Source organism: Lepus europaeus, chromosome 4, assembly GCF_033115175.1.
Source record: "Lepus europaeus isolate LE1 chromosome 4, mLepTim1.pri, whole genome shotgun sequence".
Lineage (NCBI taxonomy): Eukaryota > Metazoa > Chordata > Mammalia > Lagomorpha > Leporidae > Lepus > Lepus europaeus.
The window spans coordinates 97,967,259-97,995,136 of NC_084830.1; the positions used below are offsets into that span (position 1 = coordinate 97,967,259).

The following is a 27,878-nucleotide window of genomic DNA, read 5'->3' on the forward strand; positions in this document are numbered from 1 at the left end:
CCAGAAATGAAATTGTTGGATTACATAGTAATCCTGTGTTTAATTTTTTCAGGAATCACCATAATACCTCACAAACTGTACCACTTTATCATCCCCATAACAATGCAATTCAGTGTCCTAATTTTCCATGTGTTATGCTAATTCTTTTCTGTTTCTGTTTTTAATAATAACCATCTGAATCAGTATAAATTGATATCATTGTGGTTCTTATTTGTATCCCCCTAATATACATGTAGATTAAGCATATTTTTATGTGCTTATTGACCATTGCATATTATATTTGAGGAAATATCTATTGAAGTTTTTGTCTATTTTAACAGGGTTGTTTTATTTTTTGAGTTGGAATTTTTTAGTGTATTCTGGATATCAGTCATATACATGAGTTGCAAATATTTTCTCCCATCCCATAGTTGCAATTTCACTCTATTGATAATGCTCTTTGGAGAACAAAAGCTTCTAAAATTTTAAGTTTTGGTATCATACTCAATAAATCACTGCAAAACCCAATGTAATGAAGTTCTGCTCCCCCATGTTTATTTCTTAACTAAGGAATTTCAATTCATAACTGCAGTTTGAGACCTTAATATGAGATATGTTTTATTAATTTATTTAGAACCTAACATTCTACCTTAATGCAAACATTTCATGGTTCAAATTAATGAACTATTTGTTGTCTCTGCCAGATCCCTTTGGCTGCTATAGCAAAATACCATAAACTTTGTAGCTTATAAAGAACAAAAATTTATTTCTCATGGTTTTAGAAGCCCAGAAGTCTAAGAGCAAAGACATTGGTAATTTTGGTATCTGGTGAGGACCATCTTCTTGCTGTAATCTCACATGATAGAAAAGACAAACAAGTTCCATGGGCCTTTTGTTTTTTTAAAGAAGGGGACTAAATCCATCCAGGAGTTCTGTTCCCTTATGACCTAGACACATCTCAGGCTCCAGCTCCCAATATCACCCACTGGGTATTAGATTTCAACATAGGAATTTTGGGGACACATTCAGACCCTAGTGGTCTCTTAGGATTTTCTTTTACGTTGTGCAAACTTCCTTAATGCTCACAGCCCACACAAAAGGATGCTGGGCTGTGTTTCAAGGCTGCAGTTAACTCCTGCATGGGTCTATTACAGTTTTAATAGTGTTCCGTTTATGGCATGTTCCGCTGGCTAAGCAAGATCCTAACATGAGTCCACATTCAAGAGGAATTAGTTTCCATCTCAAAAACAGGAATATGAAAAAAATGCAGCTACCTCTTACCTACTGCAAGTGTTGTTTGTTAGAATATATTTGTTCAAAAAATGTTACTATTTCCTTGGTAATTTCTTGTGTGGTTCTCAGTTCATTTAGAAATGTGTTATTTTATTACTGAGTATTTGAAGCTTTTTGTAATTTTTTTTTATTTTTTTAAGATTTATTTATTTATTTGAAAGCATTACACAGAGACAGGAGAGGCAGAGAGAGAGAGAGAGAAAGAGGTCTTCCATCCCATTGTTCACTCCCCAGTTGGCCACAATGGCCAGAGCTGTGTTGATACGAAGCCAGGAGCAAGGAGCTTCTTCCTGGTCTCTCAAACGGGTACAGGACCCCAAGCACTTGGGCCATCTTCTCCTGCTTTCCCAGGCCATAGCAGAGAGCTGGATCAGAAGTGGAGCAGCCAGAACTTGAACCGTTGTCCATATGGGATACCGGCACTGCAGGTGGTGGCTTTACCCGCTATGCCACAGATCCAGCCCCTTTTTGTTTATTTTTAATTTAATTTCATCTTACTTAAAGAGCATGCCCTTAAACTTGTCATAGCTCAGCATAGGCCTTTCTCAGAGTTTTACAGTCCTTTATAAATACCAACTATGCATCAATACCATATTGCACCAATATGGTGCAATTCAGGTTTGTTTTCTTACTGATTTTTTTTTTTTGTCTGATGCATCAATTACTGAGACTTGGAGAAGAGTATTAATTCTGTAATTGTTGACTTGTCAAATTTTACCTTTGGGGCCGGTGCCATGGCTCATTTGGTTAATCCTCTGCCTGCAGCCCCGGCATCCCATATGGGTGCTGGGTTCTAGTCCTGGTTGCTCCTCTTCCAGTCCAGCTCTCTGCTGTGGCCCAGTGTTGCTGTGGCCTTCTCATTCTACCACAGCCTGGGAAGGCAGTGGAGGATGGCCCAAGTGCTTGGGCCTCTGCACCCACATGGGAGACCAGGAGGAAGCACCTGGGTCTTGGCTTCGGATTGGTGTAGCTCCGGCTGTAGCGACCATTTGGGGGGTGAACCAACGGAAGGAAGACCTTTCTCTCTGTCTCTCTTACTGTCTGTGAAATAAATAATAAAAAAAATTTAAAAACACAAATTTTGCCTTTAGTTCTGCTGTTTTCGTTTTAGGTAGTCTGAGGTTATCCTTTTAGGAACATACATTTATAACTGTTATTTTATCCTATTAGATGATCCTTTTACTATTAGGAAAAAATAACATTTTGTCTCTAGTAATATTTTTTAAAGTCTAGTTTGTCTAGTAGTAATACCTCCATTGTACTTCATGTGTTTATGTCTTTATATTTAAAACCTGGCACTTTTGAATAGCATTAATGAAGTATCTTGTTTTTAATCAAGTCTGACAATCTCTGCCTTAAATATTTAGTGCATTTACATTTAAACTAATTATTTGTATTATTGAAATTGATTTATTCTGTTTCTTCTTTATTACTTCCCTTTTGGTCAACCAAATATATTTAATATCCCGTGTTGGTACTTATTGTTTTTTTTTAGCTCTATGTTATAGACTGAATTGTATCCTTCCACCTGTCCCCAGATACATATGTGAAAATTCAACCTCAAGTAACTGCATTTGGAAATAGGACCTTCAAGTGAGTAACCAAAGTTAACTGAAGTTCTGTGAGTGGACCCTAATCCAGTCTGATTTCTTTGTAAGAGAGACACCAGGGTTGGGTGCACACCCAGAAGAGGCCATGGCCATTTGAGGACATGGTGAGAAGCTAGCCATCTTCTAGCCAGAGAGAAGGGGCTCAGGAGAAACCAACCTTGAAAGCAGTTTTTTCTTGGACTTTCAGTTAAATGAATTTCTGTTGTTTCAGGCACCTGCTCTGTAGTGTTTGTTATAGCAGCCCTAGCAAGCAAATGTACTACTTTGTTACATTAATTTTATTTGGTTGACATCTTACAATTGTATGAGTTAATTTCAGATTAATTTCTCTGAGGATCTGCAATATGAATCTTTATCACAATACACTTGGAGTAATATTATACTGCTTCATGTGCAATAACTAGTTTTTCAATAGAATAGTTCCATTTATAACCCCTATCTTTTGTACCATTGTTTATATATGTGTGTGTGTGTGTGTGTTTATGTATTCAATCAGTATATGTTATGATTCTTTCCCATGATAGGATAATTATTGCTTTAAATAATCATGTCTTCTTTAAAAAGTTGAGAATAAAAAGGTATATAGTCCTTTATATTTACCCACATATTTATTGTGATTCTTTCTTGTACACTCAAACTAACATCTAGTGTCATTTTCTTTTAGCCTGGTGAATTTTCTTTAGCATTCTGGTAGTGCATGTCTGTAGATGATCACTTTTTGTTTGTCTGAAAATGTCATTATTTCACAGGATATTTTACTGAATATCAAATTGGGGGTTGTAAATTTTCTTTCGGGGCATTTTTATTGTTTCTGATGAGAAGCCAGTTATTATTCATATATGGTTTCTTTTTTTTTCCCACAGGCAGAGTTAGACAGTGAGAGAGAGAGAGAGACAGAGAGAAAGGTCTTCCTTCCGTTGGTTCACTCCCCAAATTGCTGCACTGATCTGAAGCCAGGAGCCAGGTGCTTCCTCCTGGTCTCCCATGCGGGTGCAGGCCCAAGCTCCAGAACCCAACTGGCACAGTTAAAGCCCCAGTCAGAGTAGGACAAATCTAACAGTGTCCAACTCGGCAAGGTTTTTTCCAGATGGGTTTTGAAAAGGGTGTTTATTCTATTGTAAATAGATTTTAAATAATATCACCTTATTTGAGCATATGTTGTTAATAGAGTATCAGGTTGTTTGCCAATAAAAATATCTGCAGCTAATGTTGGAACTGCAGGATTATACTGTAGTCTGATTCTGTCATTTAGCAAATTAAGATGGCTCTTTGGCTCAGTTGTTAATTTGGCTGCAAAATCTTTGGGTTGCAGGGCATGTATTAGCCAAAGTTGATAGCAGCGTGGGCTGTATGATTTGGTTGAAGCAATGTCTTACTTGTAAGATTTGGACCTCTGGAGAACAACAATCAACAGAATAGTGTGCAGCTGCAGTTGAATGACTTTTATTGTTCAGTGTTGGAGGGGAGACCTTTTCCAGTACCCTGGGATCTGGCAGGAGATAAGAGAGGCCATCTCTTCTGGAAGGTGGAATATGCGAATAGGCCCAGGATTAGCTCCATCCTATATTAAGTAGGCCTCAGTAGCCACGCTGAACTTGTGGTGCACTGCTTCCATGACCAAAAACATGACAGGAAGCTGAATATTGAGAGTCATAGGCTCAGGGTCTGTAGGAACCTGTTATTCCCAGATCACAGTAGGCATTTTGTCGGTGTATAGCTTGGGGCCAAGAGGGAAAGTTTTTTGCATCACAGCCTGTGAGAATTTATGACCATCAAAGATGGTCCAAGAGAATCCAGGATGCATGAAAGGTTGCTGAAGCCCCTAGAGTAAAGAAGTCTCTGGGGGACACAAGGCCCATGGCTATATTTTGACAGACTCTAGAGCATTTTTTAAAAGATTTTATTTATTTATTTGACAGGCAGAGCCACAGACAGTGTGAGAGAGAGAGGCAGAGAGAAAGGTCTTCCCTCCGTTGGTTCACTCCCTAAGTGGCTGCAACGGCTGGAGCTGTGCCGACCCGAAGCCAGGAGTCAGGTGCCTCCCCCTGGTCTCCCATGCTGGTGCAGGGACCCAAGCACCTGGGCCATCCTCCACTGCCTTCCCAGGCCACAGCAGAGAGCTGGACCGGAAGAGGAGAAACCAGGACTGGAACCGGCACCCATATGGGATGCTGACACTGCAGGCAGTGGCTTTACCCACTATGCCACAGTGCCAGAAGGTGGGCTCATTTCTAAAATAAGTCCAATAAGGTTAATCCAAATTTTAAAATGTTGACACCAAATTCTAAAACAATAGCTCTTATGCTTGTGTCTTCTTCATGAACGTGGATATTATCACTGTGACATCATATGTATGCCCCTGGTGAAAGGTAGGTGCAGTTCAAATCTTTGCAGAGATTGTGCCTAATAGATGGCAAAGCTGTTGAGATACCCAAGGTGTACCCTAGGCCCCTGCACCCAAGTGGGAGACCCAGAAGAACTCCTGGCTCCTGGCTTTGGATCATCTCAGCTCCATTTGGGAAATGAACCAGCAGATGGAAGGCCTCTCTCTCCCTGTGTCTTCCTCTGCCTCTCTGTAACTCTGCCTTTCAAATAAAAAACCAATAAATCTTGGGGTCTGCGCTGTGATGCAGTAGGTTAATCCTCTGCCTGTGGCACTGGCATCCCATATGTGTTCTGGTTCAAGTCCTAGCTGCTCCTCTTCTGATCTAGCTCTCTACTGTGGCCTGGGAAAGCAGTAGAGGATGGACTGAGTGCTTGGGCCCCTGCAACCACGTGGGAGACCCGGAAGAAGCTTCTGGCTTCTGGCTTCAGGTTGGCTCAGCTCTGGCCATTGCGGCAATTTGGGGAGTGAATCATGGGATAGAAGGCCTTTCTCTTTGTCTCTCCCTCTCACTATAACACTGCCTCTCAAATAAATAAATAAAATATTTAATAAATAAATAAATATTTAAAAAAAAACAAGATGTAATGGATGGCATACAGCTGTAAGAATGTAGGATCCGACATCAGGTGCAGCTTATTTCCATCTTTAAGTACAGGCAAAATTGGGTTGCCAAAGTAGGAGTGCCAATAATCACTCCTTTGTTAATTGGGGCCTATATAACACGTTTCATTTGTTGGAGGCCTTGTTTTAACTTACATTGGACCATATTAATTACTTTAGTTGAGGGTCTGTCAAATCCCAATTTAACCAGCTGATCTGTAACTGCCTAAAACCAATTTAATCTTAATTTACTACTCATTGTGTTAGAGCATCTCTTCTCTATTTTTAGGATACACATGACTATGGGTAATTTGGCAAAATTATAGTTAAAGTGAGGTATAGCAAATACCTAAATTATAGTTAAAGTGAGGTATAGCTAATACATTTTCTTCTACTTTATATTTAGTAACTTTCCTGAGAGTATAAATTTTGGGGATCCCCAGGTATTATTGTGATTTGTCACACATTGTTGATTACAGAGCTTCACAAATTGTGCATTTCAGTGGATGTTAATGTTAATTTAGATTTTAATTAGAAAAACAAAAGTGTTTACAGTAGAAACACACAAGCTGATCAGTGCTATTGTAATCATTTTCATTATATAATTTTAAAGTGAATTTTAGATTTCCAGTTGGATCAAATTAAGCATAAATATGTATATAATCCATTCATTTTCTTATTTTCCTCCTCCCATATCTAGGTTCTTGTGGGGAAGTTTTCCATTTTCTTCCTTACCTTTATTTCCTTTTTTCTCTCTTTTTCTGTTTTAGAGTTTTATCCCCAAGGAACCATAGTTTTTAATTTCTTTGTTAGATTAACTTCCAAAGTGTTAAAATTAGTGCAAGTGTCATATGCTACAGGGAAATGAGGCAGAGATGGGACACATTAGTTCACCAGGTTTGCCATAACAAAGTACCACTGATGGATGGCTTAAATCACGGAAATGTATTGCTCATAGTTCTAGAGGTTAGAAGACCAAGATCAAGGTGTTAGCAAGTTTGGTTTCTCCTGAAGCCACTCTCCCTGGCTTCTAGACAGCTACTTTCTTGCTGTGTTCTGACATGGTGTTTCCTCTGTCAGTGGACATAGGATATCATCTGATCTAATCACCTCCTAAAAGGCCTTATCCTCCAAATACAGTTATGTTGGTGGTTAGACCTTCAACATACAAATTTTTGGGAGACCCAATTCTGTCCACAGCATGGGAAAGGGGCTTACTGCTCTCCTTATAGACAGCAAAATGTTAGCAAAACCTTCATTTTTGAAATGCGAGTTAGGAGTCCTCATAGTATTGTTTTCAATAGTTTGTTCTACATGGAAATATGCATGCACACATTTTCATGCATGCTCACACACACACACAAACACAAGCACCTGTATATACATACAAGAGCCAGAATGGAAAAGTATGATGGTAGTATACAGGTAAAATTAACACAATAATCCATAAGGTGGTATATTAGGAAACAATCAAAATAATGAGAAGTAGAAAGGGTGATTTCTAAATTTCAAAGTAGTATTTTGAAACAAATTCTGAATTTACATGGGAGTGTGTATGATGTCCACTATTTATTGTCCCTAAATGATGAATACAGGATTATTAGAAACAAAATAAAAAAAAACTCACCTTATATGAGTACAGATCAGTCAACATGAGAAATATTTTCATAAAGATTTTTCAAATTTTAAGTTAATGTTACTCAAAACTAGTAGTTAGGATGATGTGATGCACAGAAAATGTACATTCTCAAGCCATAAGCCTACTATTATTGTAGTGAAATTTTCATTTAATGCTTATCTTCTCAACATTATCTACTAAAGTAACAACAGAGTAAATCATTTTGGGTTTTCCAGCTCCTTGATGACCTTTTATAATATCCAGCACTTAAAAAATTATTATCAGATCTTACAATTATAGGATTTAAATGATAATGATACAGGTCATCTTAGTATCTGTAAAACTAACAAAACATATGACTATCACAGGATACCAACAACTGATTGTGTTTAATTTTTTGGCTAGCTATGTAGCAATTATTCATAAGCCATTGTACATACAAGCATTGAAGTTATATGATTCCTAGAGAGATGTCTAGCATGACAGCATGAGTAGCTCTATGAACCCCCATCTCGGTAAACTTGGTGAAATTTTTTTAAAGATTTATTTATTTGAAAAGCAGAGTTACAGAGAGAGAAGAAGTGACAGAGAGATCTTCCATCCTCTGTCCACTCCCCAACTGGCTGCAACAGCTGGGGCTAGGCTAAGCTAAGTCAAGAACCAGGAGCTTCATCTTGGTCTCCCATGTGGATGGCAGGGGCCTAAGCACAGGGATCATCTTCTGCTGTTTTCCTAGGCCATTAGCAGGGAGTCTGATCAAAAGTGGAGCAGCTGGGACTCAAACTGGCATCTATAAGGGATGCTGGCAATGCAGGTGGCTGCTTAACCTGCTGCACCATAGTGTGGGCCCCTGAAAATTATTTAAAAACAAAATAAAAAGCAAAATACTTAGTCTCAAAGGTGGTCTCAAGGATATATAGGAAATGAAATATTTTCTGAGAAAAATCCACTGAGATTCAGTAAAAGTGTAGGATTTCAGTGATACCTGAATCCAGACCTGCCCCTCCCTCCACTTTCCCAACACAGTGTATTGGAAACTTAATTCCACACAAGTACAGTCAAGAACTTAGGGCTCCTGCTCCTGCCAGCTGCTAGTTGGGGGTCTAACATCCATGATGTGGTTAGACATTGTCATTTTCTCTTCTTACCCAGATTACTTTTTTCTAGGACTACGTTCTGAGCAAATTCAGTTGAGAGGTAGGGATCATGAGGAAAGGTGACATTAATCTTATGTGTATGCCTTTTAAAAGGAATATATTAATTAATTAAATTCATACAAAACATGATCAGAAGTCGCAGGTACTTGACCCCCGATTTTCATTAGTGATGAGCAGTAGGATAGTTTTCCCAGCTGTAGGATATGACCCCCTGAACGCAAGAGCCAGGCTCAATCTGGGTCTCCCACGAGGGTGGCAGGTACCCAACTCATCACCTACTGCCTCCAGGAATCTGGAATCAAGAGCAAGAGCAGGACTCAAACCCGGGCACTCTGATAGGGGATGCAGGCGTCCAAACAGCATCTTATCCACGATGCCAAAAACATCAAGAATCTTTTTAAAAAGGCAAGAAGTGAGTTTTTCGTAGGAGTATCAGTTTCATGCTTAATTATTTTAAAGATAGTCATTTAGGAAGCATCTGTAATAAGTATACGTGGGTCTGTAAACAATATCAAGATCGGAACTTAAAAAAAAAGCAAGTGACAATTATCAAAAACTCCACCCAGATGTCTCATAGCATAGTTCTTTCCAACGTGGATTTTTCAAACCAGGAATTGATAAACAGCCGGAATTCGATGTGGTTGTCACACGGGCAGAGATCAGTTCTCCCGTCTCCAGACGGCCACAGCTGAGGCTGACCACCCCAGGAAACACACAAATCACTCTCCCGGTTTCCTAACAAAGGGGCGCCAGGGATTGTGGGAAATGTAGTCTCGCCTTCCATGACATCACCAGCTCAGGACTGTGGGAAGACTCCTCTGGGTTCCTTCTGCGCTTGTGCTGCTCCACCCACTCCCACCATCTTCCTCTGACAAATTCCGGATGCTGCGGCGCTGCACACGCTGCTTTGCTGGCACCGAGCTTGGGCTTTGTGTCCTTGACGATCGGTACGAGGGTGCAAGAGGAGCTCCGCAGCCCGCCGGAAGTCTTGGGGAGCGGCCAGAAAGGGTGTCCTACTTGGTGGGAACAGGCAAGTTGGTGAGTCTCAGGCAGGGGGACGTGACAGGCATATGTGTGCCGCGGACCGGGTAGGGTCTGGGAGGGTGTCACTAGCGGCAGGGTACTCGGGTTCCGAGCTGAGGAAGGAGTGACTCAGACTGATTTCAGTGCTCACTTTTGTCAGGAGATGGTGCACCGCCAGAAGGCGGGCCGTGTGTGTGCCGCCCGGGGTGCAGAGGCTGTTTCCAGAAGCTCCGCTAATGGGGTGATCTGTTTAAGATGGCGGCAGGCTGGGGGTGTCCACGTTCCAGCTCTGACACGTAGGGATCCTGTGGGTGACCTGTACGCCGTCAGTTTACCCATCTGCTTAGTGAATGTCGCCAGGATCCCCGAGAAATCATGTTGGTGTGTGTGCAGATGGAGTCTCACTGTGGCATTTGCGGCGTTTCGTGGCGTGTGTCCAGCAAGTGAAGTTTCTGGTCCCTTTCCAGTTTCCAGTGACAGTGAGTTCCATGAGGGAGAGCAGGGTGGTGGATGATTGTTCCATTTCCACTGGAACATAGTCCTTATTCTGTGTGCGGAAGGGGCTCCATAATAGGAATTCTACCTGAAAGAACACCCCCTCTGCCCCCTACCCTCTTCCTAGTGCTTCACAGAAGCGAAAGAGTCCCAGAAAGGTGATGGCCCAAGCAATTACCAATCCTATGCTAATTAGGACATGAGTGGTACTGCACTATGTCATCTGTACTCAGAGACTTAGTAATATTGCAAAGTTTGTACCAACTTTCAGAAGGGAGAGAGAGTGGGATGACAAGGAAGTGCAAGGGTCCTAGGAAACATTCTTATTAGACCAGTCCTGAGGGTGTGGCCTTCAGTGAGGGATAATCTTTAATATCTGAGAATCTGCCTGCCTTGTTCTCTAACACTCTGATTGCTTCATTCTGCCCTCACTATTTCGAGAATTGGCCCTCTCCCAAACCTAGTCTGTCACCACATTTGGTGTCTAGAGATATGCTGATGCTCCCTCCATCTCTCTATCCTGATAGCTCTTTTTGGAAGGGTAGGAGTGAGGTGATTCTGCCTGATAAGAAAGACTAAATAAATTAGGCTCCAGGAGATAAACGAGTTGACAAGTTTCACATGGTTTGCAGATGTCAGGCCACTGTGACATTTTGACTGTTCTTTAGTTTTCCATAATTAGTTCAAAACTCATGGTTGTTTTGAGATCAATTTAAGGAATTACAGTCAGCATAGAACATGTTTTAGAAGACTTTGTCTTAAATATACCTGTCCCTTTTCCTCACTTTCTTTGGATTGTGAGAGCTCAAAAGGTTTATAATTACTGGTTTTTCTCATTTAATGTTAGTGGAAAAGTCATTCTATTTGTCTCATTTTCTGTTGTTAAAAATCATAAATGCTATAGCATATTACTATGGGCCTATTTTCTGTTATTTTAAAAAATGCAAAATTTGATTGAATCACACTTTTACTGCTAGTTTCTTAAAATCTAAATAAAACAATATAATTTCACCTATAAATAAAAATATGAAACATAGGCTTATGAGCTCTAGTTTTTTTGTGTGACTCACATGGCCTCTCTGTGCCAGCAGCCTTGCTGAGATCCATCTGGTTGACATTTATCATGTTAATGAAAGCCTCTACATGTGATTGTGAAGTTCTGGTTATTGTAGTTGGCTTGTAATTCAGTTCTCTTTCCCTTCTTATCCAGTATCAGCATTTGATGTGTAACAAATCACAAAAAGCTTACTGGGTTGAAAAATAACCACTTTATTTGTAATTACCAGTTTGCATTTTGGAGTGGGCTAGCTGGGCAAGTTCTGTTGTGCTGCCTGGACTCACAAGTGAGGGTTTAGTCATCTGGTGTCTTGATTTAGGCTGGCTCCTTTAAGATGGTTTCACTCATGTGTCTTGTGCTTTGTGCTAGCTCTTGGCTAGGCCCTGTGCTTTCAACAGGCAAGCCTCAAGCTCTTCACAAGGTAACGATATTCTAAGAATTGAAACCCCTATAAACAAATGCTTTTCAAAACTGTGTATCACGTTTACTGATGTCCCATTGGGTAAAGCAAGTGAAAGTCGTTCTGGAGAGGGCCTAGGTGAAGGCATGGATACAGGGAGATGTGTCATTTGGAGCCATTCCTGAAAAAGTATACTATAGTAGTACACATTATATGTACTTTTCTTGTACACAATTGTGGGTGAAAGTGTTGGGTTGCAGGATGCATACTTCCTATGGAATTTCGATGTACAAAAGCTTTCTAGTGGAAACAGTAGTATGTAGTCCTCTGTGGCACATCTGTATTGACAGTAAAATAGTACCACAAAAGTATCTTTCTATAATGTAAATTTTAGTGACATGTTTCTTTAGTGTACTTAAGTTTAAATTATTTCTTCACAGTAACTTTAATTTTAAAAAACTCAATAGCAAATAAATGTTTTTCTTAGACTAATGATTCTACTTTATCTCTACCAATTGATAGAATTGTGGATGCATTTTCAGTGAGGTCTTTCCTGTTTCTTCTCATTCTTCTACAGGGAAGCTTTGTTCTGTTCCGTTCTGTTTTGTTGTTACAGTTATAGCTAGTTTCTATCATGATCTTGTTTTTCCCTGTAGAATCTAGGAACAAGCCACACCATTTCTCTCATGGCTCCCTCTATGCACCTTCTTTTCCAGGTCTGATTCTAGAATCCTCTACGTGGTTCCAAGAGCAAAGAAAATGAATACATCTCCAGTAAGTTGTTTATTCCTCAGTTTGCTTTACATTTTATTTTAGAAGTGTTATGAAGTCTCAATAATTAAAATGGAAAACTAGAAATAAATAAAATTCATCCTTAGAAGAATGTATACATAAACAGGATAAAGTTAGCATGGTTAGAAGACATTAGAGCCATCTAAGTTGAGTGCAAATTGAGCTCTGGAAAGACCAGAGTCACATTTATTAGGTGATTTAATTTGACCCTAAGAGGAGAGTCATGAGATATGAAGACTGAAACAATCTTTACTAGTAACATTGATATAGTAGACAGTGTTTTTGTTTTGGAAATAAATCCTCAGACATTCAGCATTTTTTAGTGGTAACAGTTACCTATGCTAAAATACAAATCAGTTAATAGTCTTTTTATGGAGTTGCAAAATAGTGTGGTCCTGCATAACTTTTGGAAGACTGTAATTGATGCACAGATAGATCTGGGAATATCTAGCATATATTATCCACTGTAGGTCTTTAAAGAATTCTTCATACATTTCTCTCAGTCTATATATGCAGGTTATTATCACAGACTGTCCAAAGTTACACTTTCAGGCTAAGATGACCTTTGCTCATGTGTACCTTAGCTCACTTGGTATAGTCTTAGTTCAATTCTATAAAAGTTTAGCAATATCTTAAATTCTAGGTAAATCCAAAGACTGTTCTTTAGTCTGCTTTACTTGAGTCTTTTGCAGTATTTGAAACTGCTCTCCATGATCTCCTGGAAATTTTTCTCTGATTCATGACTTGAATGATGTTTTCTCCTCTCTTCCCTGAATCTCTCCACTTTGTTCTTCTTTTTTTTTTGACAGGCAGAGTGGACAGTGAGAGAGAGAGACAGAGAGAAAGGTCTTCCTTTGCCGTTGGTTCACCCTCCAATGGCCGCCTCGGTTGGCGTGCTGCAGCCGGCGCACCGCGCTGATCTGATGGCAGGAGCCAGGTGCTTATCCTGGTCTCCCATGTGGGTGCAGGGCCCAAGCACTTGGGCCATCCTCCACTACACTCCCTGGCCACAGCAGAGAGCTGGCCTGGAAGGGGGGCAACCGGGACAGAATCCGGCGCCCCGACCGGGACTAGAACCCGGTGTGCCGGTGCCACTAGGCGGAGGATTAGCCTAGTGAGCCGTGGAGCCGGCTCCACTTTGTTCTTCTAACATAACATCTAATGTCCCATCTGGTCCCCCATTCATCTCCTTCTGCAGTTCTCTTTGACTGATCTTGTGCTCTGTGATCTAAAACTCCACACAGTTTCTCTCCAGCCTGGATCACTTCCCCAGCCTTTATACCATAAATATGTTCATCTCTCCGTTGAATACTTCTTCACAGCTATCCAAAAGACACTTCAAGCCCAACAAATCCAAACTGAAAACCACATCTTTCATTCTTCCCTTAACATGTGTGAATGTATTACCAGCCAAGCTTGACCCAATCCACTGTAATGTGATTTTTCCTGGACTCTTGTTTTCTGTCTCTTAGGTTTAATTTTATCTGATGTCAAATCCTGTTACTCTTCTTTGTTTTCTTTTTTTACTCTGTTACTTACATGTAGTTTGTATAAAAGAAGAGAGCTCCTGGTGTTCAAAAACAAATGGAGTCCATTTTTTTTTTATACTGTAATTGTCACTCTTGGCAAAATCCATAGATATACTAGCCCAGTGATGAGTTTCTATCCTCCTGAGGTGGGCTAGCTGCCAGTAGTAGTCAGTGGGAGAAAACATTCAGAAATTAGTTGGACATATGTAAAGAAAAGTCAAGAGAAAGATATACACAGAATAATGACAGGGAGCACATGTTTTAGTAATTTGTACCTTTTGCATATACATTTGTATGTCAGTGATTCTATCTGTAGTTCATACTAATATACTTGTATGTATGTAGCTCAAAAATGACTTGTACTGTTTTCTGGTTTTTTTTTAGCCTATTTTTTTTAAAGATTTATTTATTTATTTGAAAGATTACACAGAGAGAAGAGAGGCAGAGAGAGAGAAAGAGAGAGAGAAAAAGGTCTTCCATCTGCTGGTTCACTCCTTAGTTGGCTGGAATGGCCGGAGCTGTGCCGATCTGAAGCTAGGAGCTAGGAGCTTCTTCCAGGTCTCTCACGTGGGTGCAGGGACCCAAGGACTTGGGCCATCTTCTGCTGCTTTCCCAGGCCTTAGCAGAGAGCTAGATTGGAAGTGGAGCAGCTGGGTGTCAAACTGGTGCACATATGGGATGCCGGAGCTTTAGGCCAGGACGTTAACCCACTATGCCACAGCGCCGGGCCTGACTTGTCCTGTTTTCAGTCTCTTTAAAGATTGCATTGTTATTTCAGTTAATCAGTTAAACAATGAGTAGGGAAAATAGATATATGTATCAGTTATAGCTACAAGTATAGATTTGAACTGTGGTTAACAGTTGGTTAAAAACAAACTTTTTATTGTGATAAAATATGTATAATTTAAAAACTCTAATCCTTTTTAAAATGTCACATTCAGCAGCATTACATGTATTCACACGACTTAAAACATCACCACTGGGGCCAGCACTGTGGCATATAGGGTGAAGCCACCGCCTGCAGTGCTGGCATCCCATATGGGCACTGATTGAAGTCCCAGCCGCTCCACCTCGGTCCAGCTCTCTGTTGTGGCCTGGGAAAGCAGTAGAGGGTGGTCCAAGTCCTTGGGCCTCTGCACCCGTGTGGGACACCCAGAAACTGCTCTTGGCTCCTGGCTTTGGATCGGCACAGCTCCAGCTGTTGCAGCCATTTAGGGAGTGAACCAGCGGATGGAAGACTTCTCTTTCTCTCACTGCCTCTGCCTCTCTCTAACTCTGCCTTATCAAATGAATGAATAAATCTTTAAAAAACAACAAAATCACCACCATCCATCTCCAGAATTTTTTTATTTTCCTCAGATGAAACCTTGTACACATCACATACTAAATTCCTATTCCACTCTACCACATACACTGTCAATCACTAATCTGCTTTCTTTTAAAATCAATTAATTAATAAATTATTTATTTTAATTTCCTTGCGAGAAAGAGAGATAAGGAGATATCATCCATCCCCTGGTACACTTCTCAAATGCCCATAACAGCCAGAGCTGAGTCAGGCTGAAGCTAGGAGCCTAGAACTGCATCTGAGTCTCCCATGTGAGTGAGAGGGACTCAAATACTTGAGCCTTCATCCACTGTCTTCCTAGCCCATTAGCAAGAAGCTGGATTAGAACACAGAGGCAGCCCTGAATCCCAGAAACTCTGATTTAGGATGTGGGAGACCCAAGTGGTGACATAACCTGCCACTGTTTTCTGTCTGTATGAATTTATCTATTCTAGAAACCTCATGTAAATGAATACATATAGTATTTGTCATTTTTTATTGACTTATTTCATGTACCATAATGTGTTCAAGGCTCATCCATACTGTATCATTTGTTAAAATTTCCTCTTTTAAAGCTTAATAATGTTCCATGTATGTTGGTATGATTTGTCTTCAAAACTCATGTTAGGATTCAATTCTCACTGTGAAGTGTTAAGAGGGGGAAATGTAATCCAACTATGGTCTTTAGAGGTAGAGTCTTTGGAAAATGATTAGAGTTTGATAAGGTCATCTGAGTGGAACCCCCACAGTTGGATACAGGAGACTATAAGAAAAGGAAGAGACCAGAGGACACACATGTGCTTTAATAACTAATGTTGAACATCCTTCCCTGTTTGTATCAGACTGTGCTCTGTCCCACCCATACCTCAGAAAGCCCAGATTCTCTCTTTATTTGCAAGAGGAGGGCCAACCCAGGCTGGGTATCTGTGTGCCTATTGGGAATATTTTATCCCATTCCTTTGGTTGTTTTTTACTAGGTGCCAGCATTGTGGATTAATGGGTTAAGCCACCACCTGCGATGCTAGCATCCCGTAAGAGGGCTGATTCGAGTCCCTGCTGTTCTTCTAATCTGGCTCCTTGCTAATGTGCCTGGGAAAGCAGCAGCAGATGGCCCACATACTTGGGCCCCTGCATCCACGTGGGAGACCCAGAGGAAGTTCTTGGCTTCAGACTTCTGTCTGGCCCAGCCCTGGCTGTTGTGGACATTTGGGGAGTGAACCAGCACTTTCTGGTGGAAGATCTTTCTCTGTGTCTCTCTTCCTCTCTATCTCTCTCTCTGTAACTCTGCCTTTCAAATAAATAAATAAATCTTTGAAACTGAAGTTTTATTTATTTGAACAACAATTACCGAGAGAAGACAGAAAGAGATCGTCCATCCTCTGATTACTCCCCAAATGCTCATAACAGCTGGGGGTGAGTCAAGCCAGAACCATGATCCAGGAGCTCCATCTGGGTTTTCCACATTGGTGGCTGGAACCCAAGTACTTGGGCCGTCATCTGCTGCCTCCCAGGACATTAGCAGGAGGCTGGATTGGAACCTGAGGAACTCTGATGCAGGTATCCAAAGAGACAGCTTAGCCTCCTGCTCCACAACACCTGCCCTGGATAGTGTGTTTTGTTGCACAAAAGGTTTTAATTACGTGGTTTATCTCTTTTGTTGTTTGTGTTACATCAAGATCATATTGAATAAATTATTACTAACCCCAGTGTAATGAAATTTATCCTGTTTTTCTACCTAAATTCACAATTATAGTTTGATAGTACAGCACAATGTAAATTGTTATTTATTTAAAAATTGATGGCTGAAGCTCTTCTGAGTTTGTTGTTGATTTCTAATTATAATTCCATTGTGGTCAGAAAATACACTGTATGATTTCAGTCTTTTTTTCTTAAGCCAAATGATTTTTTTTTTAAAGATTTATTTATTTATCTGAAAGGCAGAGGTTACAGAAAGGCAGAGGCAGAGAGAGAGAAAGAGGTCTTCCATCCACTGGTTCACTACCCAGGTGGCCGCAACAGCTGGAGCTATGCTGATTCATAGCCGGGAGCTAGGAGCTTCCTCTGGATCTCCCACACAGGTGCAGGGGCCCAAGGACCTGGGCCATCTTCCACTGCTTTCCCAGTGGAATCTAGCAGAGAGCTAGATTGGAAGTGGAACAGCCAGGACTTGAACCGGTGACCATATGGGATCCTGACACTGCAGTTGGCGGCTTTATCCACTACACCACAGTGCAGGCCCCACAATTTCAGTCTTCATACTGTCTTATGGCTTAGCATATGTTCCTTCCTCATGAAGGTTACACAGAGTGCTTTGTAAATATCAGTAAGGTCAGTATATTCTCATTGATGTTTGTATTCTGATTTGTTATGCTTTTTCCATCAATTATTGAAAGGTATTATGCAACTTTAATTGTGGATTTTTTTTTGTTTTTCATTGAATTCTGTGGCTTTTTTATGGCATGTCCATTTATTATTACGAAAAGTCTATCTGTAGGTAATATATTTTGTGTTAAAGTTTATTTTTTCTGCTACCAAGACTTGAGCATTTTTTAAAAAAATAATTTGAAGGCCAGGTGTTTGATGTATCAGTTAAGGCTCTATTTGGGATATCTACATCCCATATCAAAGGGCTTGGTTTGCATCCCAGCTCTGCCACTTCCAGTGCAGCTTTCTGCTAGTGTGCATCCTGTCGACACAGCAGGTGACAGCTGAAGTACTTGAGGCCTGCCACCCTTATGGGAGACCCAGCTTGAGTTCTGGGCTCCTGGCTTTAGCCTGGCCCAGGCATTTGGGGAGTGAGCTTCCTGTTGACTGATTCACTCTCTAAATGCCTGCAATGGCTGGGTCTGTGCCAGACCAACTGGGAGTTGAGAATTCAATCCAGGTCTCCTCCATAGGCAGCAGAGATCCAAATACTTGAGCCACCATCTGGTACCTTCCAGAGTCTACATTAGCAGTAAGTGAGAATCAGGAACCAGAGCCAGAACTTGAATCCAGGCACTGTGATACAGGACACAGCTTTCTTAACTGACATCTTGGCTGCCAAGCCAAATGCTCACCCCAATAACTTATACTTTTTATGATCTGTGTTTATATAATATTATCTCTTTTTATGTCTTAGCTTTCCATCTGTTTGTGTTCTTATATTTAAAGCATGGCACTTATGAATAGCATATTGGAGTATCTTGTTTTTGATCAAGTCTGAGTCTGACAATCTCTGCCTTAAATATTTAGTGCATTCTTCGACTCCAGGGCAGGTCCATTTCCAGTGATCCAACTCTTGGCAGAGCTGCCAGGGCTCTTCACAAGCTGACTTCTGCTGAAGCCCAGGCTTACCACATTGAAAGCCACTGCAGTGGACTGGCCTGTTGGGTCCACAGATCTTATTGGCTCTAAGCTGAAAAGCCCTTCACTCAGCCCAACTTCCAAAGTGACCACTGCACCTGAGGGGATGGTCAAGTAGGGTCAGCAACATTGCAGGCAGAACTGTACATTTCTTGTTAGAGATGCCCCCTGCCTTTACCTGGCCAGCTCTCCTCCCAGGCCAGCCAAGTAATGAAAGTCAACAGAGTGCCTTCCCCTAGGAGGTTCACACCTCCCTTAGGATATACCCCATGTGAAGAGATAGATAGGTCTGGGCCTCTTAACTTACAAGGCCTGAAGCCCACCAGATTATTATCAAGCCCCTTCTATCAGGTTCTATTTGCCTCTCAATCAGAAAACTTAATTGTAGCTTAGACAGCACCTTTCTTAGCTCCTCTAATAATGACTCTGTCCTTTGTTCTAGGCCCTGTCTAGTGCACTTCGGCCTCATTCCTTTGTAATCATAACCTCTACCACCAATGGCTCTACTCCCAACATGTGTGTACTGATGGTCCTCTTCCCCACTTAATGCTGTATAATTGTTCAAACCTGGTAAATGCCACTCTTAGGATCATTGGTTACTATCCTCACTCTGTCTTTGATGACCTTGTCTAAATATGATCAGAGTCGGCAAACTTGGAAGGCTTCCATAGCCTTGGCAACTCATGACGACAGCCTAGGATGGTTACTGGCGCCATAAACTAGAGTGTCAATTTGTTGGGTCAACAACAGGAGCCACTGTGCACTTGCTCCTCATGTGGGATCTCTGTCCTTAATGTGCTGTACATTGTGATTTAATGCTATAACTAGTACTCAAACAGTATGTTTCACTTTGTGTTTCTATGTGGGTGCAAACTGTTGAAATCTTTATACTAAATTGATCTTCTGTATATAAAGAGAATTGAAAATGAATCTTGATGCAAATGGAAGGGGAGAGGGAGCGGGAGAGGGGAGGGTTGCGGGTGGGAGGGAAGTTATGGGGGGGGGGAAGCCATTGTAATCCATAAGCTGTACACTGGAAATTTATATTCATTAAATAAAAGTTAAAAAAAAAATATTTAGTGCATTTACGTTTAAACTAATTATTCATAGCTTTCAAATTCTGTCTGCGATTGAGCCACTTGTTTTTTTTTTATTTTATTTTGTTTTATTTTTTTTATTTTTGACAGGCAGAGTGGACAGTGAGAGAGAGACAGAGAGAAAGGTCTTCCTTTGCCATTGCTTCACCCTCCAATGGCCGCCGCGGTAGCACGCTGCGGCTGGCGCACCGCGCTGATCTGATGGCAGGAGCCAGGTGCTTATCCTGGTCTCCCATGGGGTGCAGGGCCCAAGCACTTGGGCCATCCTCCACTGCACTCCCTGGCCACAGCAGAGAGCTGGCCTGGAAGAGGGGCAACCAGAACAGGATCGGTGCCCCGACCGGGACTAGAACCCGGTGTGCCGGCGCCGCTAGGCAGAGGATTAGCCTAGTGAGCCGCGGCGCCGGCGAGCCACTTGTTTTCTATTTATCTCCTCTGATTTGTTCCTCTGTTTCTCTTTTACTACTTTCCTTTTGGTTAACCAAACATATTTAATATCCTATGTTGGAACTTATTGGCTTTTTAGCTCTATGTTATAGACTGAATTGTATCCTTCCCCTTGCCCCCAGACACATATGTGGAAATTGAACCTCAAGTGATTGTATTTGGAAATAGGCCCTTCAAACTGAAGTTCTATGGGTGGGTCCTAATCCAGTCTGTCTGGTTTCTTTGTAAGAGAGACACCAGGGTTGGATGCACACCCAGAACAGGCATGGCCGTTTGAGGACATGGTGAGAAGTTGGCTGTCTTCAAACCAAAGAGAAGGGGCTCAGGAGAAACCAACCCTGCAAGCAGCTTGTTCTTGGGCTTTCAGTCAAATGAATTTCTGTTGTTTCAGGCACCTGCTCTGTAGTATTTGTTATAGCAGCCCAACACAGATGCACTGTGTTGCAATGAGTTTTATTTGATTGACACAATTATAAGCATTCGTTTCCTATTTCTTTAAGGATTTATAAAACAGATCTTTAGTCATTACAGTGTCCTTATAGTAATGTTGTACTGCTTCACATACAGTATAGGGACTTCTTAATAGAATCATTCCATTTTTGATTCCTATCCTTTGTACAATTGTTTTTATACATTATGTGTTTATATATTGAATGAACATATATTATGGGGCCTCCTGCATGCTATGATAATTTTTACCTTAAAGAATCATTCCTTTTTTTTTTTTTAATTTTTAAAACTATCTTTTTGAGAGACAGGGAGACAAACAGAGGAGCTGCCACCTATTGGTACATATCCCAGATATCCATATAGCTGAGACTGTTAATTTATAGAAACTACACAACTAAAACGATACATAATCCTTTTCTGTTTAGCCATAAATGTTCCTGATTACTTCCTGTACATCATTTTCTTTCAGCCTGAGAAACTTCCTTTAGCATATTTTCTAGTTTGTTTTCATCGTAAAATTTTATGATTTAAAAAGTGTTTGGGCCTGCGCTGCGGCTCACTTGGCTAATCCTCTGCCTGAGGCACCAACACCCCGGATTCTAGTCCCATTTGGGGCGCCAGATTCTGTCCCAGTTGCTCCTCTTCTAGTCCAGCTCTCTGCTGTGGCCTGGGAAGGCAGTGGAGGATGGCCCAAGTGCTTGGGCCCTGCACCTGCATGGGAGTCCAGGAGGAAGCACCTAGCTCCTGGCATTGGATTGGCGCAGCGCGCTGGCCATAGCAGCCATTTTGGAGGTGAACCAATGGAAGGAAGACCTTTCTTTCTTTCTCTCTCTCTCTCTCTCACTGTCTAACTCTGCCTGTCCAAAAAAAAAAAAAAAAAGTGTTTGATTTTAAATTTTAACTTAACATATAATACTTGCACATTTTTAAGGTGTGCAGTACAACTTTTCAGTGCATAAATACCAAGCAATTTCCCCTTTCATTATTATTTCTCGTGTTTGGAGTCTACTAGCTCTTCTTCAGTTTTTTATATAGGATGGTGTATGTACATCATCATGAGCCATAGTCATCCCACTCTGCTGCTAAATACCAGAACCTGATAAGCATTCACTCTACTGTGTTTTAGTACCCAATATCCTGCATTCAATATATATCCCATATATGAGAGAGAACATGTGGTAATTTGTCTTTTTGTGTTGGCTTATTTCACTTAATATAGTTGTGTATGTGTGTGCATGTACATGCACTTAGCTGGTTTTGGAATTAGGGTAATTCTGGCCTTGTATGGCAAGTTTGGAAGGGTTTCTTCCCTTTAAGTTTTTAAGAATAGTTTGAGAAGGATTGGTGCTTGTCCTCAAAAGCATGGTAGAATTTGACAGTGAAGCCATCTGGTCTTGGAATTTTCTAAGTTTGGAGACTTTTGATTACTGATTCAGTCTCATTGTTTGTTATTGGTCTGTTCAGTTTTTTCTGTCTTCTTAGTTCTATTTTGGAAAATTATATATATATACATATATATATATACATATACATATATATCTAGAAATTTATACATTTCTCTTAGGTTTTTCAGTTTTTGGCATATAGTTGTTCATGCAGGTCACTAGTGATCCTTTGTATTTTTCTGTGTATCAGATGTAATATTTTTTCATTTCTTATTTATTAATTGGAATCTTTTTTTCTTAGTCTATCAATTTTATCTTCAGAAAACCCAATCCTACATTTCTTTAATATTTTGATTTCTTACCTTATTTCACTTGGTTTCTGCTTTAATTTTTATTATTTCTTTTCTTCTATGTAGACTCTGGGTTTGGTTTGTTCTTGTTTCCTAGGTCCTTGAGATGCATTGTTAGGTTGTTCATTTAATATCTTTCTACTTTTTGGAAGTGAGCACTTATTGCTACAAACAACCTCCCAGTACCCCTCAATGTATCTCATAAGTTTTGATACATTGTTTTTCCATTTTGTTAAAGAAATTTAAAATTTTCTCCTTTGATTTTTCTCAATAACTTATTTTTCATACATCTTTGGCCCATCTTCTACTGCTTTCCCAGGCCATAGCAGAGAGCTGGATCGGAAGTGGAGCAGCTGGGACTCAAACTGGCCCCTGTATGAGAATGCCAGCACGGCAGGGGGCAGCTTTACCTGATAACGCCACAGCACCAACCCCCTGTATTGCACTTTTGAGAGTTGGACTGTAATGCACTGTGGTGATATTTTCTAATCATGTCTAGTTGGGGCCTTATAGCCTCTTTTACTTGAGTGTCCATATCTTTCTCTAAATTGAGGAAAATTTCAGCTATTTGTTGAGTAGGTTTTCTGTACATTTAACTTTTCTCCTTTCCCTCAGAAATTCCAGTACTGCAAATATTTTTTCTTTCTTTCTTTTTTTTTCCTGACTGGGGTGTTACAAAAGATCTGTCTTCCAGTTCAAATATTCTTTCTTCTGCTTTACCTAGCTTGTTTGAGCTCTCAACTACATATTTAGTTGGACGTACTAAGTTTTTCATCTTTAGGGTTTCTTTTTCAAGATCTCTATATCTTTGCTAAATGTCTCATTCATATCATACATTGATTTACTAATTTCTTTAAATTTCCAAATGCGTTTTCTAGTATCTCTTTGAGTAACCTTATAGCTGTTCTTTCAAATTCTTTATCAGTCTTTTCAACATATATCTGACATTAAAGCATTATTTGATTCCTTTGACAACAACATATTGAGTTGATTTTTGTATTTCTTGTATCTATGTGTTGAGTTTTGTGTATCTGGTGGTCATCTATATCATTTTTTTCAATTTTTATTTAATATATATAAAATTCCAAAGTACAACTTTTGGATTATAGCAGCTTTTCCCCTCCATAACCTCTCTCCCACCCGCAAACATCCCATCTCCGACTCCCTCTCCCATCCCATTCTTCATCAAGATTCATTTTCAATTATCTTTATATACTTAGATCAATTTAGTATATATACGAAGTAAAGATTTCAACAGACTGCACCCACACAAACACAAAGTATAGAGTACTTTTTTAGAAGTAGTTTTACCGTTAATTTGCATAGTGCATCACATTAAGGACAGAGATCCTACATGGGGAGTAGGTACACAGTGACTCCTGTTGTTGATTTAACAGTTGACACTCTTATTTATGATGTCAGTAATCACCCGACGCTCTTGTCATGAGCTGCCAAGGCTATGGAAACCTCTTGAGTTTGCCAACTCCAATTTTATTTAGGCAAGGCCATAGTCAAAGTGGAAGTTCTCTCCCTTCAGAGAAACATACCTCTTTCTTTGATGACCCGTTCTTTCCACTGGGATCTCACTCACAGAGATCTTTCATTTAGTTTTTTTTTTTTTTTTTTTTTTTTTTTTTTTTTTTTTTGCCAGAGTATCTTGGCTTTCCATGCCTGAAATACTATCAGTTATTATTAGCAGACACTAGTCTTGTTTATGTGATCCCTTTGACACTTAATCCTATCATTATGATCAATTATCATCTGTATCATTTTTAAAGGATGGCTTTTGTGGATTGAAAACTGGTTCCTGAAGACGTGTCTTTAGGTGTCAGTTTGGTAGGCTATTTTGACTTTAGTTTTCAGGTGAATGCTGAAGTGTAGGCACCCTAAAACCTATACCCCACTGTTCATGATGGCATTGGAATTAGGGACATTACGGGGTTGGGACCCTCTGAGCCCTAGCAGGGGCATCCACGGTCTCAGTTGTTGTGGCCAGGATCATGGGGTGTGTGCTCCATAACCTGTGCCCATCAAGCTGAGGCAGGCTTAGACCTGGGCTGGAGTCTGGGGTGCTCACCAAGGTTAAGGCAAACTAGAGAAGGCAGCCCCTCCAGCCTGGGTTGCCATGAGCAACTAACCACCTAACCACCTAACCATGACTACACAAGCTGGGGCAGGCTTTCCACAGTAGAGCTGGAGTCTGGGTCAGTCAGCCAAGCTGACACAGACTGGAGAAGGCTGGCCAAACAGCCTGGGCAGGTGTGGGTGACCAGCTGCATCTGTTGAAGCCAGATTAGGCTCAAGCTCCAGTGTGATTAGAATCTGGGGTACTCACTAAAGCAGGTATCTGCGGGAGAAGGGAGGTAATACCAACGGCACACACCAAAGCTAAGGTGGGTCAGGGTGTGTTGGGACTGAAATTGGGCACTCACTAAAGCTGAGGCCAGCTGGAGAAGCAAATTACACAGCTGAAGTAGCCCCAGTGTGTACTGTCAAGCATACCAGACAATGCTGGGATAGGCTTGAGTCACGGGAAGGCTGGGTTCTAGGGTGCTCATCATTGTAGGATGCCAGTAGAGATGGGAATGAGCAGCCTAGTCAGGTGCACTTGGTTAGACACATCCATCAAAGCCAAAAGTGATTCTAGCTGAGGTGGGGCTGAAGTCTGCAGCATTCCAAAGCCAAGTTGCCAGCCAACAGCCTAGGCTGGTGTGCATGGTGATACATACTCAGTAAAGCTGGGGTGTGTATAGGCTGAGCTGGAGCTGGAGTCACAGTAGTCACCAAATCTAAGTCACTAGCCAGCAGCCGATGAAAGTGTGGTAGCCAGACATGTCCACTAAAGCAGGGGCATGTTCAAGCTGGACTGGGCTGGAGTAAAAGCATGCCTGCCAATGCTGAGAACTCCTGGAGAAGGCAGCAGGCAGCCCTAATTGTGTGCATGATCAGACACATCCACCAAGGTCATGGCAGTGGGCTTCAGTGGGCCAGAGTCTGGATTGTTTACTAAAGCCAGAGCCCACTGGGCAGAGCTGCTCAGCCTGCCTGGTTGTGCATGTATGACTGTGCTCCCTAGAGTGGGGACAGGCTTAGGATACAGAGCTGTGGTGGGCCAAGGTTAGCCTTGTCTGCACTGGCTCCCCTCCTGTGCCTAGGATTTACTGTCCTGGGAAGATGGAGAGAGTACAGGGTATGCCCAAGTCTGCGGTAGTTAGTTCCCAAATTTCTAAACTCCTGAAAGGAATGCAGGACCTGTTGTGTAGACTAATTTTCCCATGGAGTTCAGAACACTGCTTGACCTAAGGCACTGCAGCTACCATTACTGCTGGGTTTACTTGGGTCTTTGCGTCTGTGGTCCCTTTTTCCAGAATGGTAGAATGTGCACAACTGGGGACCTTAAGGTAGTATGGAATTAGACAGTGACTTCTTTCTCAAGATGGCAACACAACTGCTACAGCCTTTGTTCTGAGGGTTGTGAGGGAGCCAGCTTGCTCCCTTGTTTGGAATCCAAGCCTGTGACAATTGTGGGTCTTTCTTGTAGCTAAGTTTGCTGATGTTCAGTGTCCTGGGTGATAGAGTCTCTTGGGGTTCTTCTGCTTACCCTTCCCCCTACAGTGGATATTCCCCCTGGTTCTGGGGCCGGGGTCTCTGTGGTTGGCAAATTTTGCTCTTTGTGTGTCTATCTCTCATCTCTGTGTCCTAAGGATTTCTTGCGGGTTTCCTGCTGAGTCCCAGTTTTCTCCCCCTGGGCACTCATCTTGAAATAGCTATTTACTTGCTTAGTTCTTCTCTGTAGGGTAATAGACAAATGGTGAACACCTCTATTTGCCCATCTTGGAGCCTCCTTACCACCTTTAACATTTTTATTTTTATGGTATAGGTCTATTTACTGGTGATTGATCATTAGAGTGTTTAAAAAAATCTGAAAATGATATTTCACCCTAATTTTAGCACAGTTCCATTGGATGTAGAACTATGGTTTGAAGTTTTATTTTTTGGTTTTTGTTTTGAAATTTTAAAGATGCCTTAAAAGTCAGCCATCATTCATATATGGTTGTGCTGTAGTGTGCTCTTTGCTGTTTTTTTCTCTCACTGCTTTCAAAATCTTCTCTTTGCTTTTGGATTTATTGAATTTATGATTTTTAAAAAATATTTTATATATGATATACAAGTTTCATGTATTTCATATATACAGATTTAGGAACATAGTGATACTTCCACTCCACCCTCCCTTCAGCCCATGCTCTAACCCTTTTTCCTCCTCCCTCTCCCATTCCCACTCTTAATTTATATAAAGATTATTATGTAAAGCCATGCCCCCCAGCGCCAGAATCCATATGAATGCCAGTTCAAATCCTGGCTGCTTGACTTCCGATCCAGCTCTCTGCTATGGCCTGGGCCCCTGCACCCGTGCGTGGAGTCCCACAAGAGGCTCCTGGCTCCTGGCTTCGGATCTGCGCAGCTCCGGCTGTTGCGACCAATTGGGTAGTGAACCAGTAGGTGGAAGACCTCTCTCTCTCTCTGCCTTTCCTTCTCTGTGTAAATCTGACTTTCAAGTAAATAAGTAAATCTTTAAAAAAAAAATTGATCTATTTTCAGTTAACTTAATATTCATGAAGTTAACCCTACACTAAGTATAAGAGTTCAACATGGGGAGGCACTGTGGTGCAGCAGGTTAAAGCCCTGGCCTGAAGCGCCAGCATCCCATATGGGCCCCGGCTGCTCCACTTTTGATCCAGCTCTCTGCTATGGCCTGGGATAGCAGTAGAAGATGGCCCAAGTCCTTAGGCCCCTGCACCCATGTGGGAGACCTAGAAGAAACTCCTGGCTCCTGGCTTCGGATTGGTGTAGCTCTGGCCATTGTGGCCATCTGGGGAGTGAACCAGTGGATGGAGGACCTCTCTCTCTGTCTCTACCTCTCTCTGTAACTCTGACTTTCAAATAAATAAAATACATCTTTAAAAAAAAAAGAGTTCAAAAAATAATATGAAGAAATAAAAAGAGAACACTGCTCTTCAACAGAAGAGACAAGGGCTGTAAACAATTGTCGATTCTCCAAGTGTCCATTTCAATTTCACCCCAATATATTACCTTTTATGTACTCTATTAGTTACCTCAGGTCAGGGAAAACATATGGTATCTGTCTTTTTAGGACTGGCTTATTTCACTAAGTATAATATTTTCCAGTTGCATCTATTTTGTTGCAGAAGACAGAATAATGTATGGCTTACCTACAGTACTTTTCTTCACATCTATCCTGACTAGGGGGTCATTGAACATTTTGAATTTGTAAATTGAATCTTTCATGCAATGTAGGAAGGTTTTATCCATTTTTTTAAACATATATTTTATGTCCCACTTTTTGTCTTTCATTTCTGAAACTCTGGTTACACATATGAGGATACTTCACAAAGTTCATGGAAATAGAATTAAACATAAGTTTCTTTTAGTGCATAATTTTAAAGTAGTTTCTTTTAGATTTTTATTTTTTACTTATTTGAAAGGCAGAGTTACAGAGAGAAGACACACACACACATA

At 41.0% G+C, this 27,878-nt stretch overlaps 1 protein-coding gene across 5 annotated transcripts in view; it reads left to right on the plus strand.

Annotated features, from left to right (window-relative positions):
* Nucleotides 1–27,878, plus strand: part of LOC133757757 (zinc finger protein 717-like) — a 64,725-nt gene that overhangs the window by 16,404 nt on the left and 20,443 nt on the right. The window contains exons 2-3 of one of the 5 annotated variants that reach the window (XM_062188530.1): nt 2,811–2,865; nt 12,335–12,392. In XM_062188530.1, coding sequence (XP_062044514.1) covers nt 12,378–12,392 — 15 coding nt within the window. In that variant the 5' untranslated portion in view covers nt 2,811–2,865; nt 12,335–12,377. Of the gene's footprint in view, nt 1–2,810; nt 2,866–9,505; nt 9,682–12,334; nt 12,393–27,878 lie in introns of those variants that run through there. The other 4 variants (XM_062188528.1, XM_062188531.1, XM_062188529.1 and 1 more) reach the window with 4 other exon arrangements.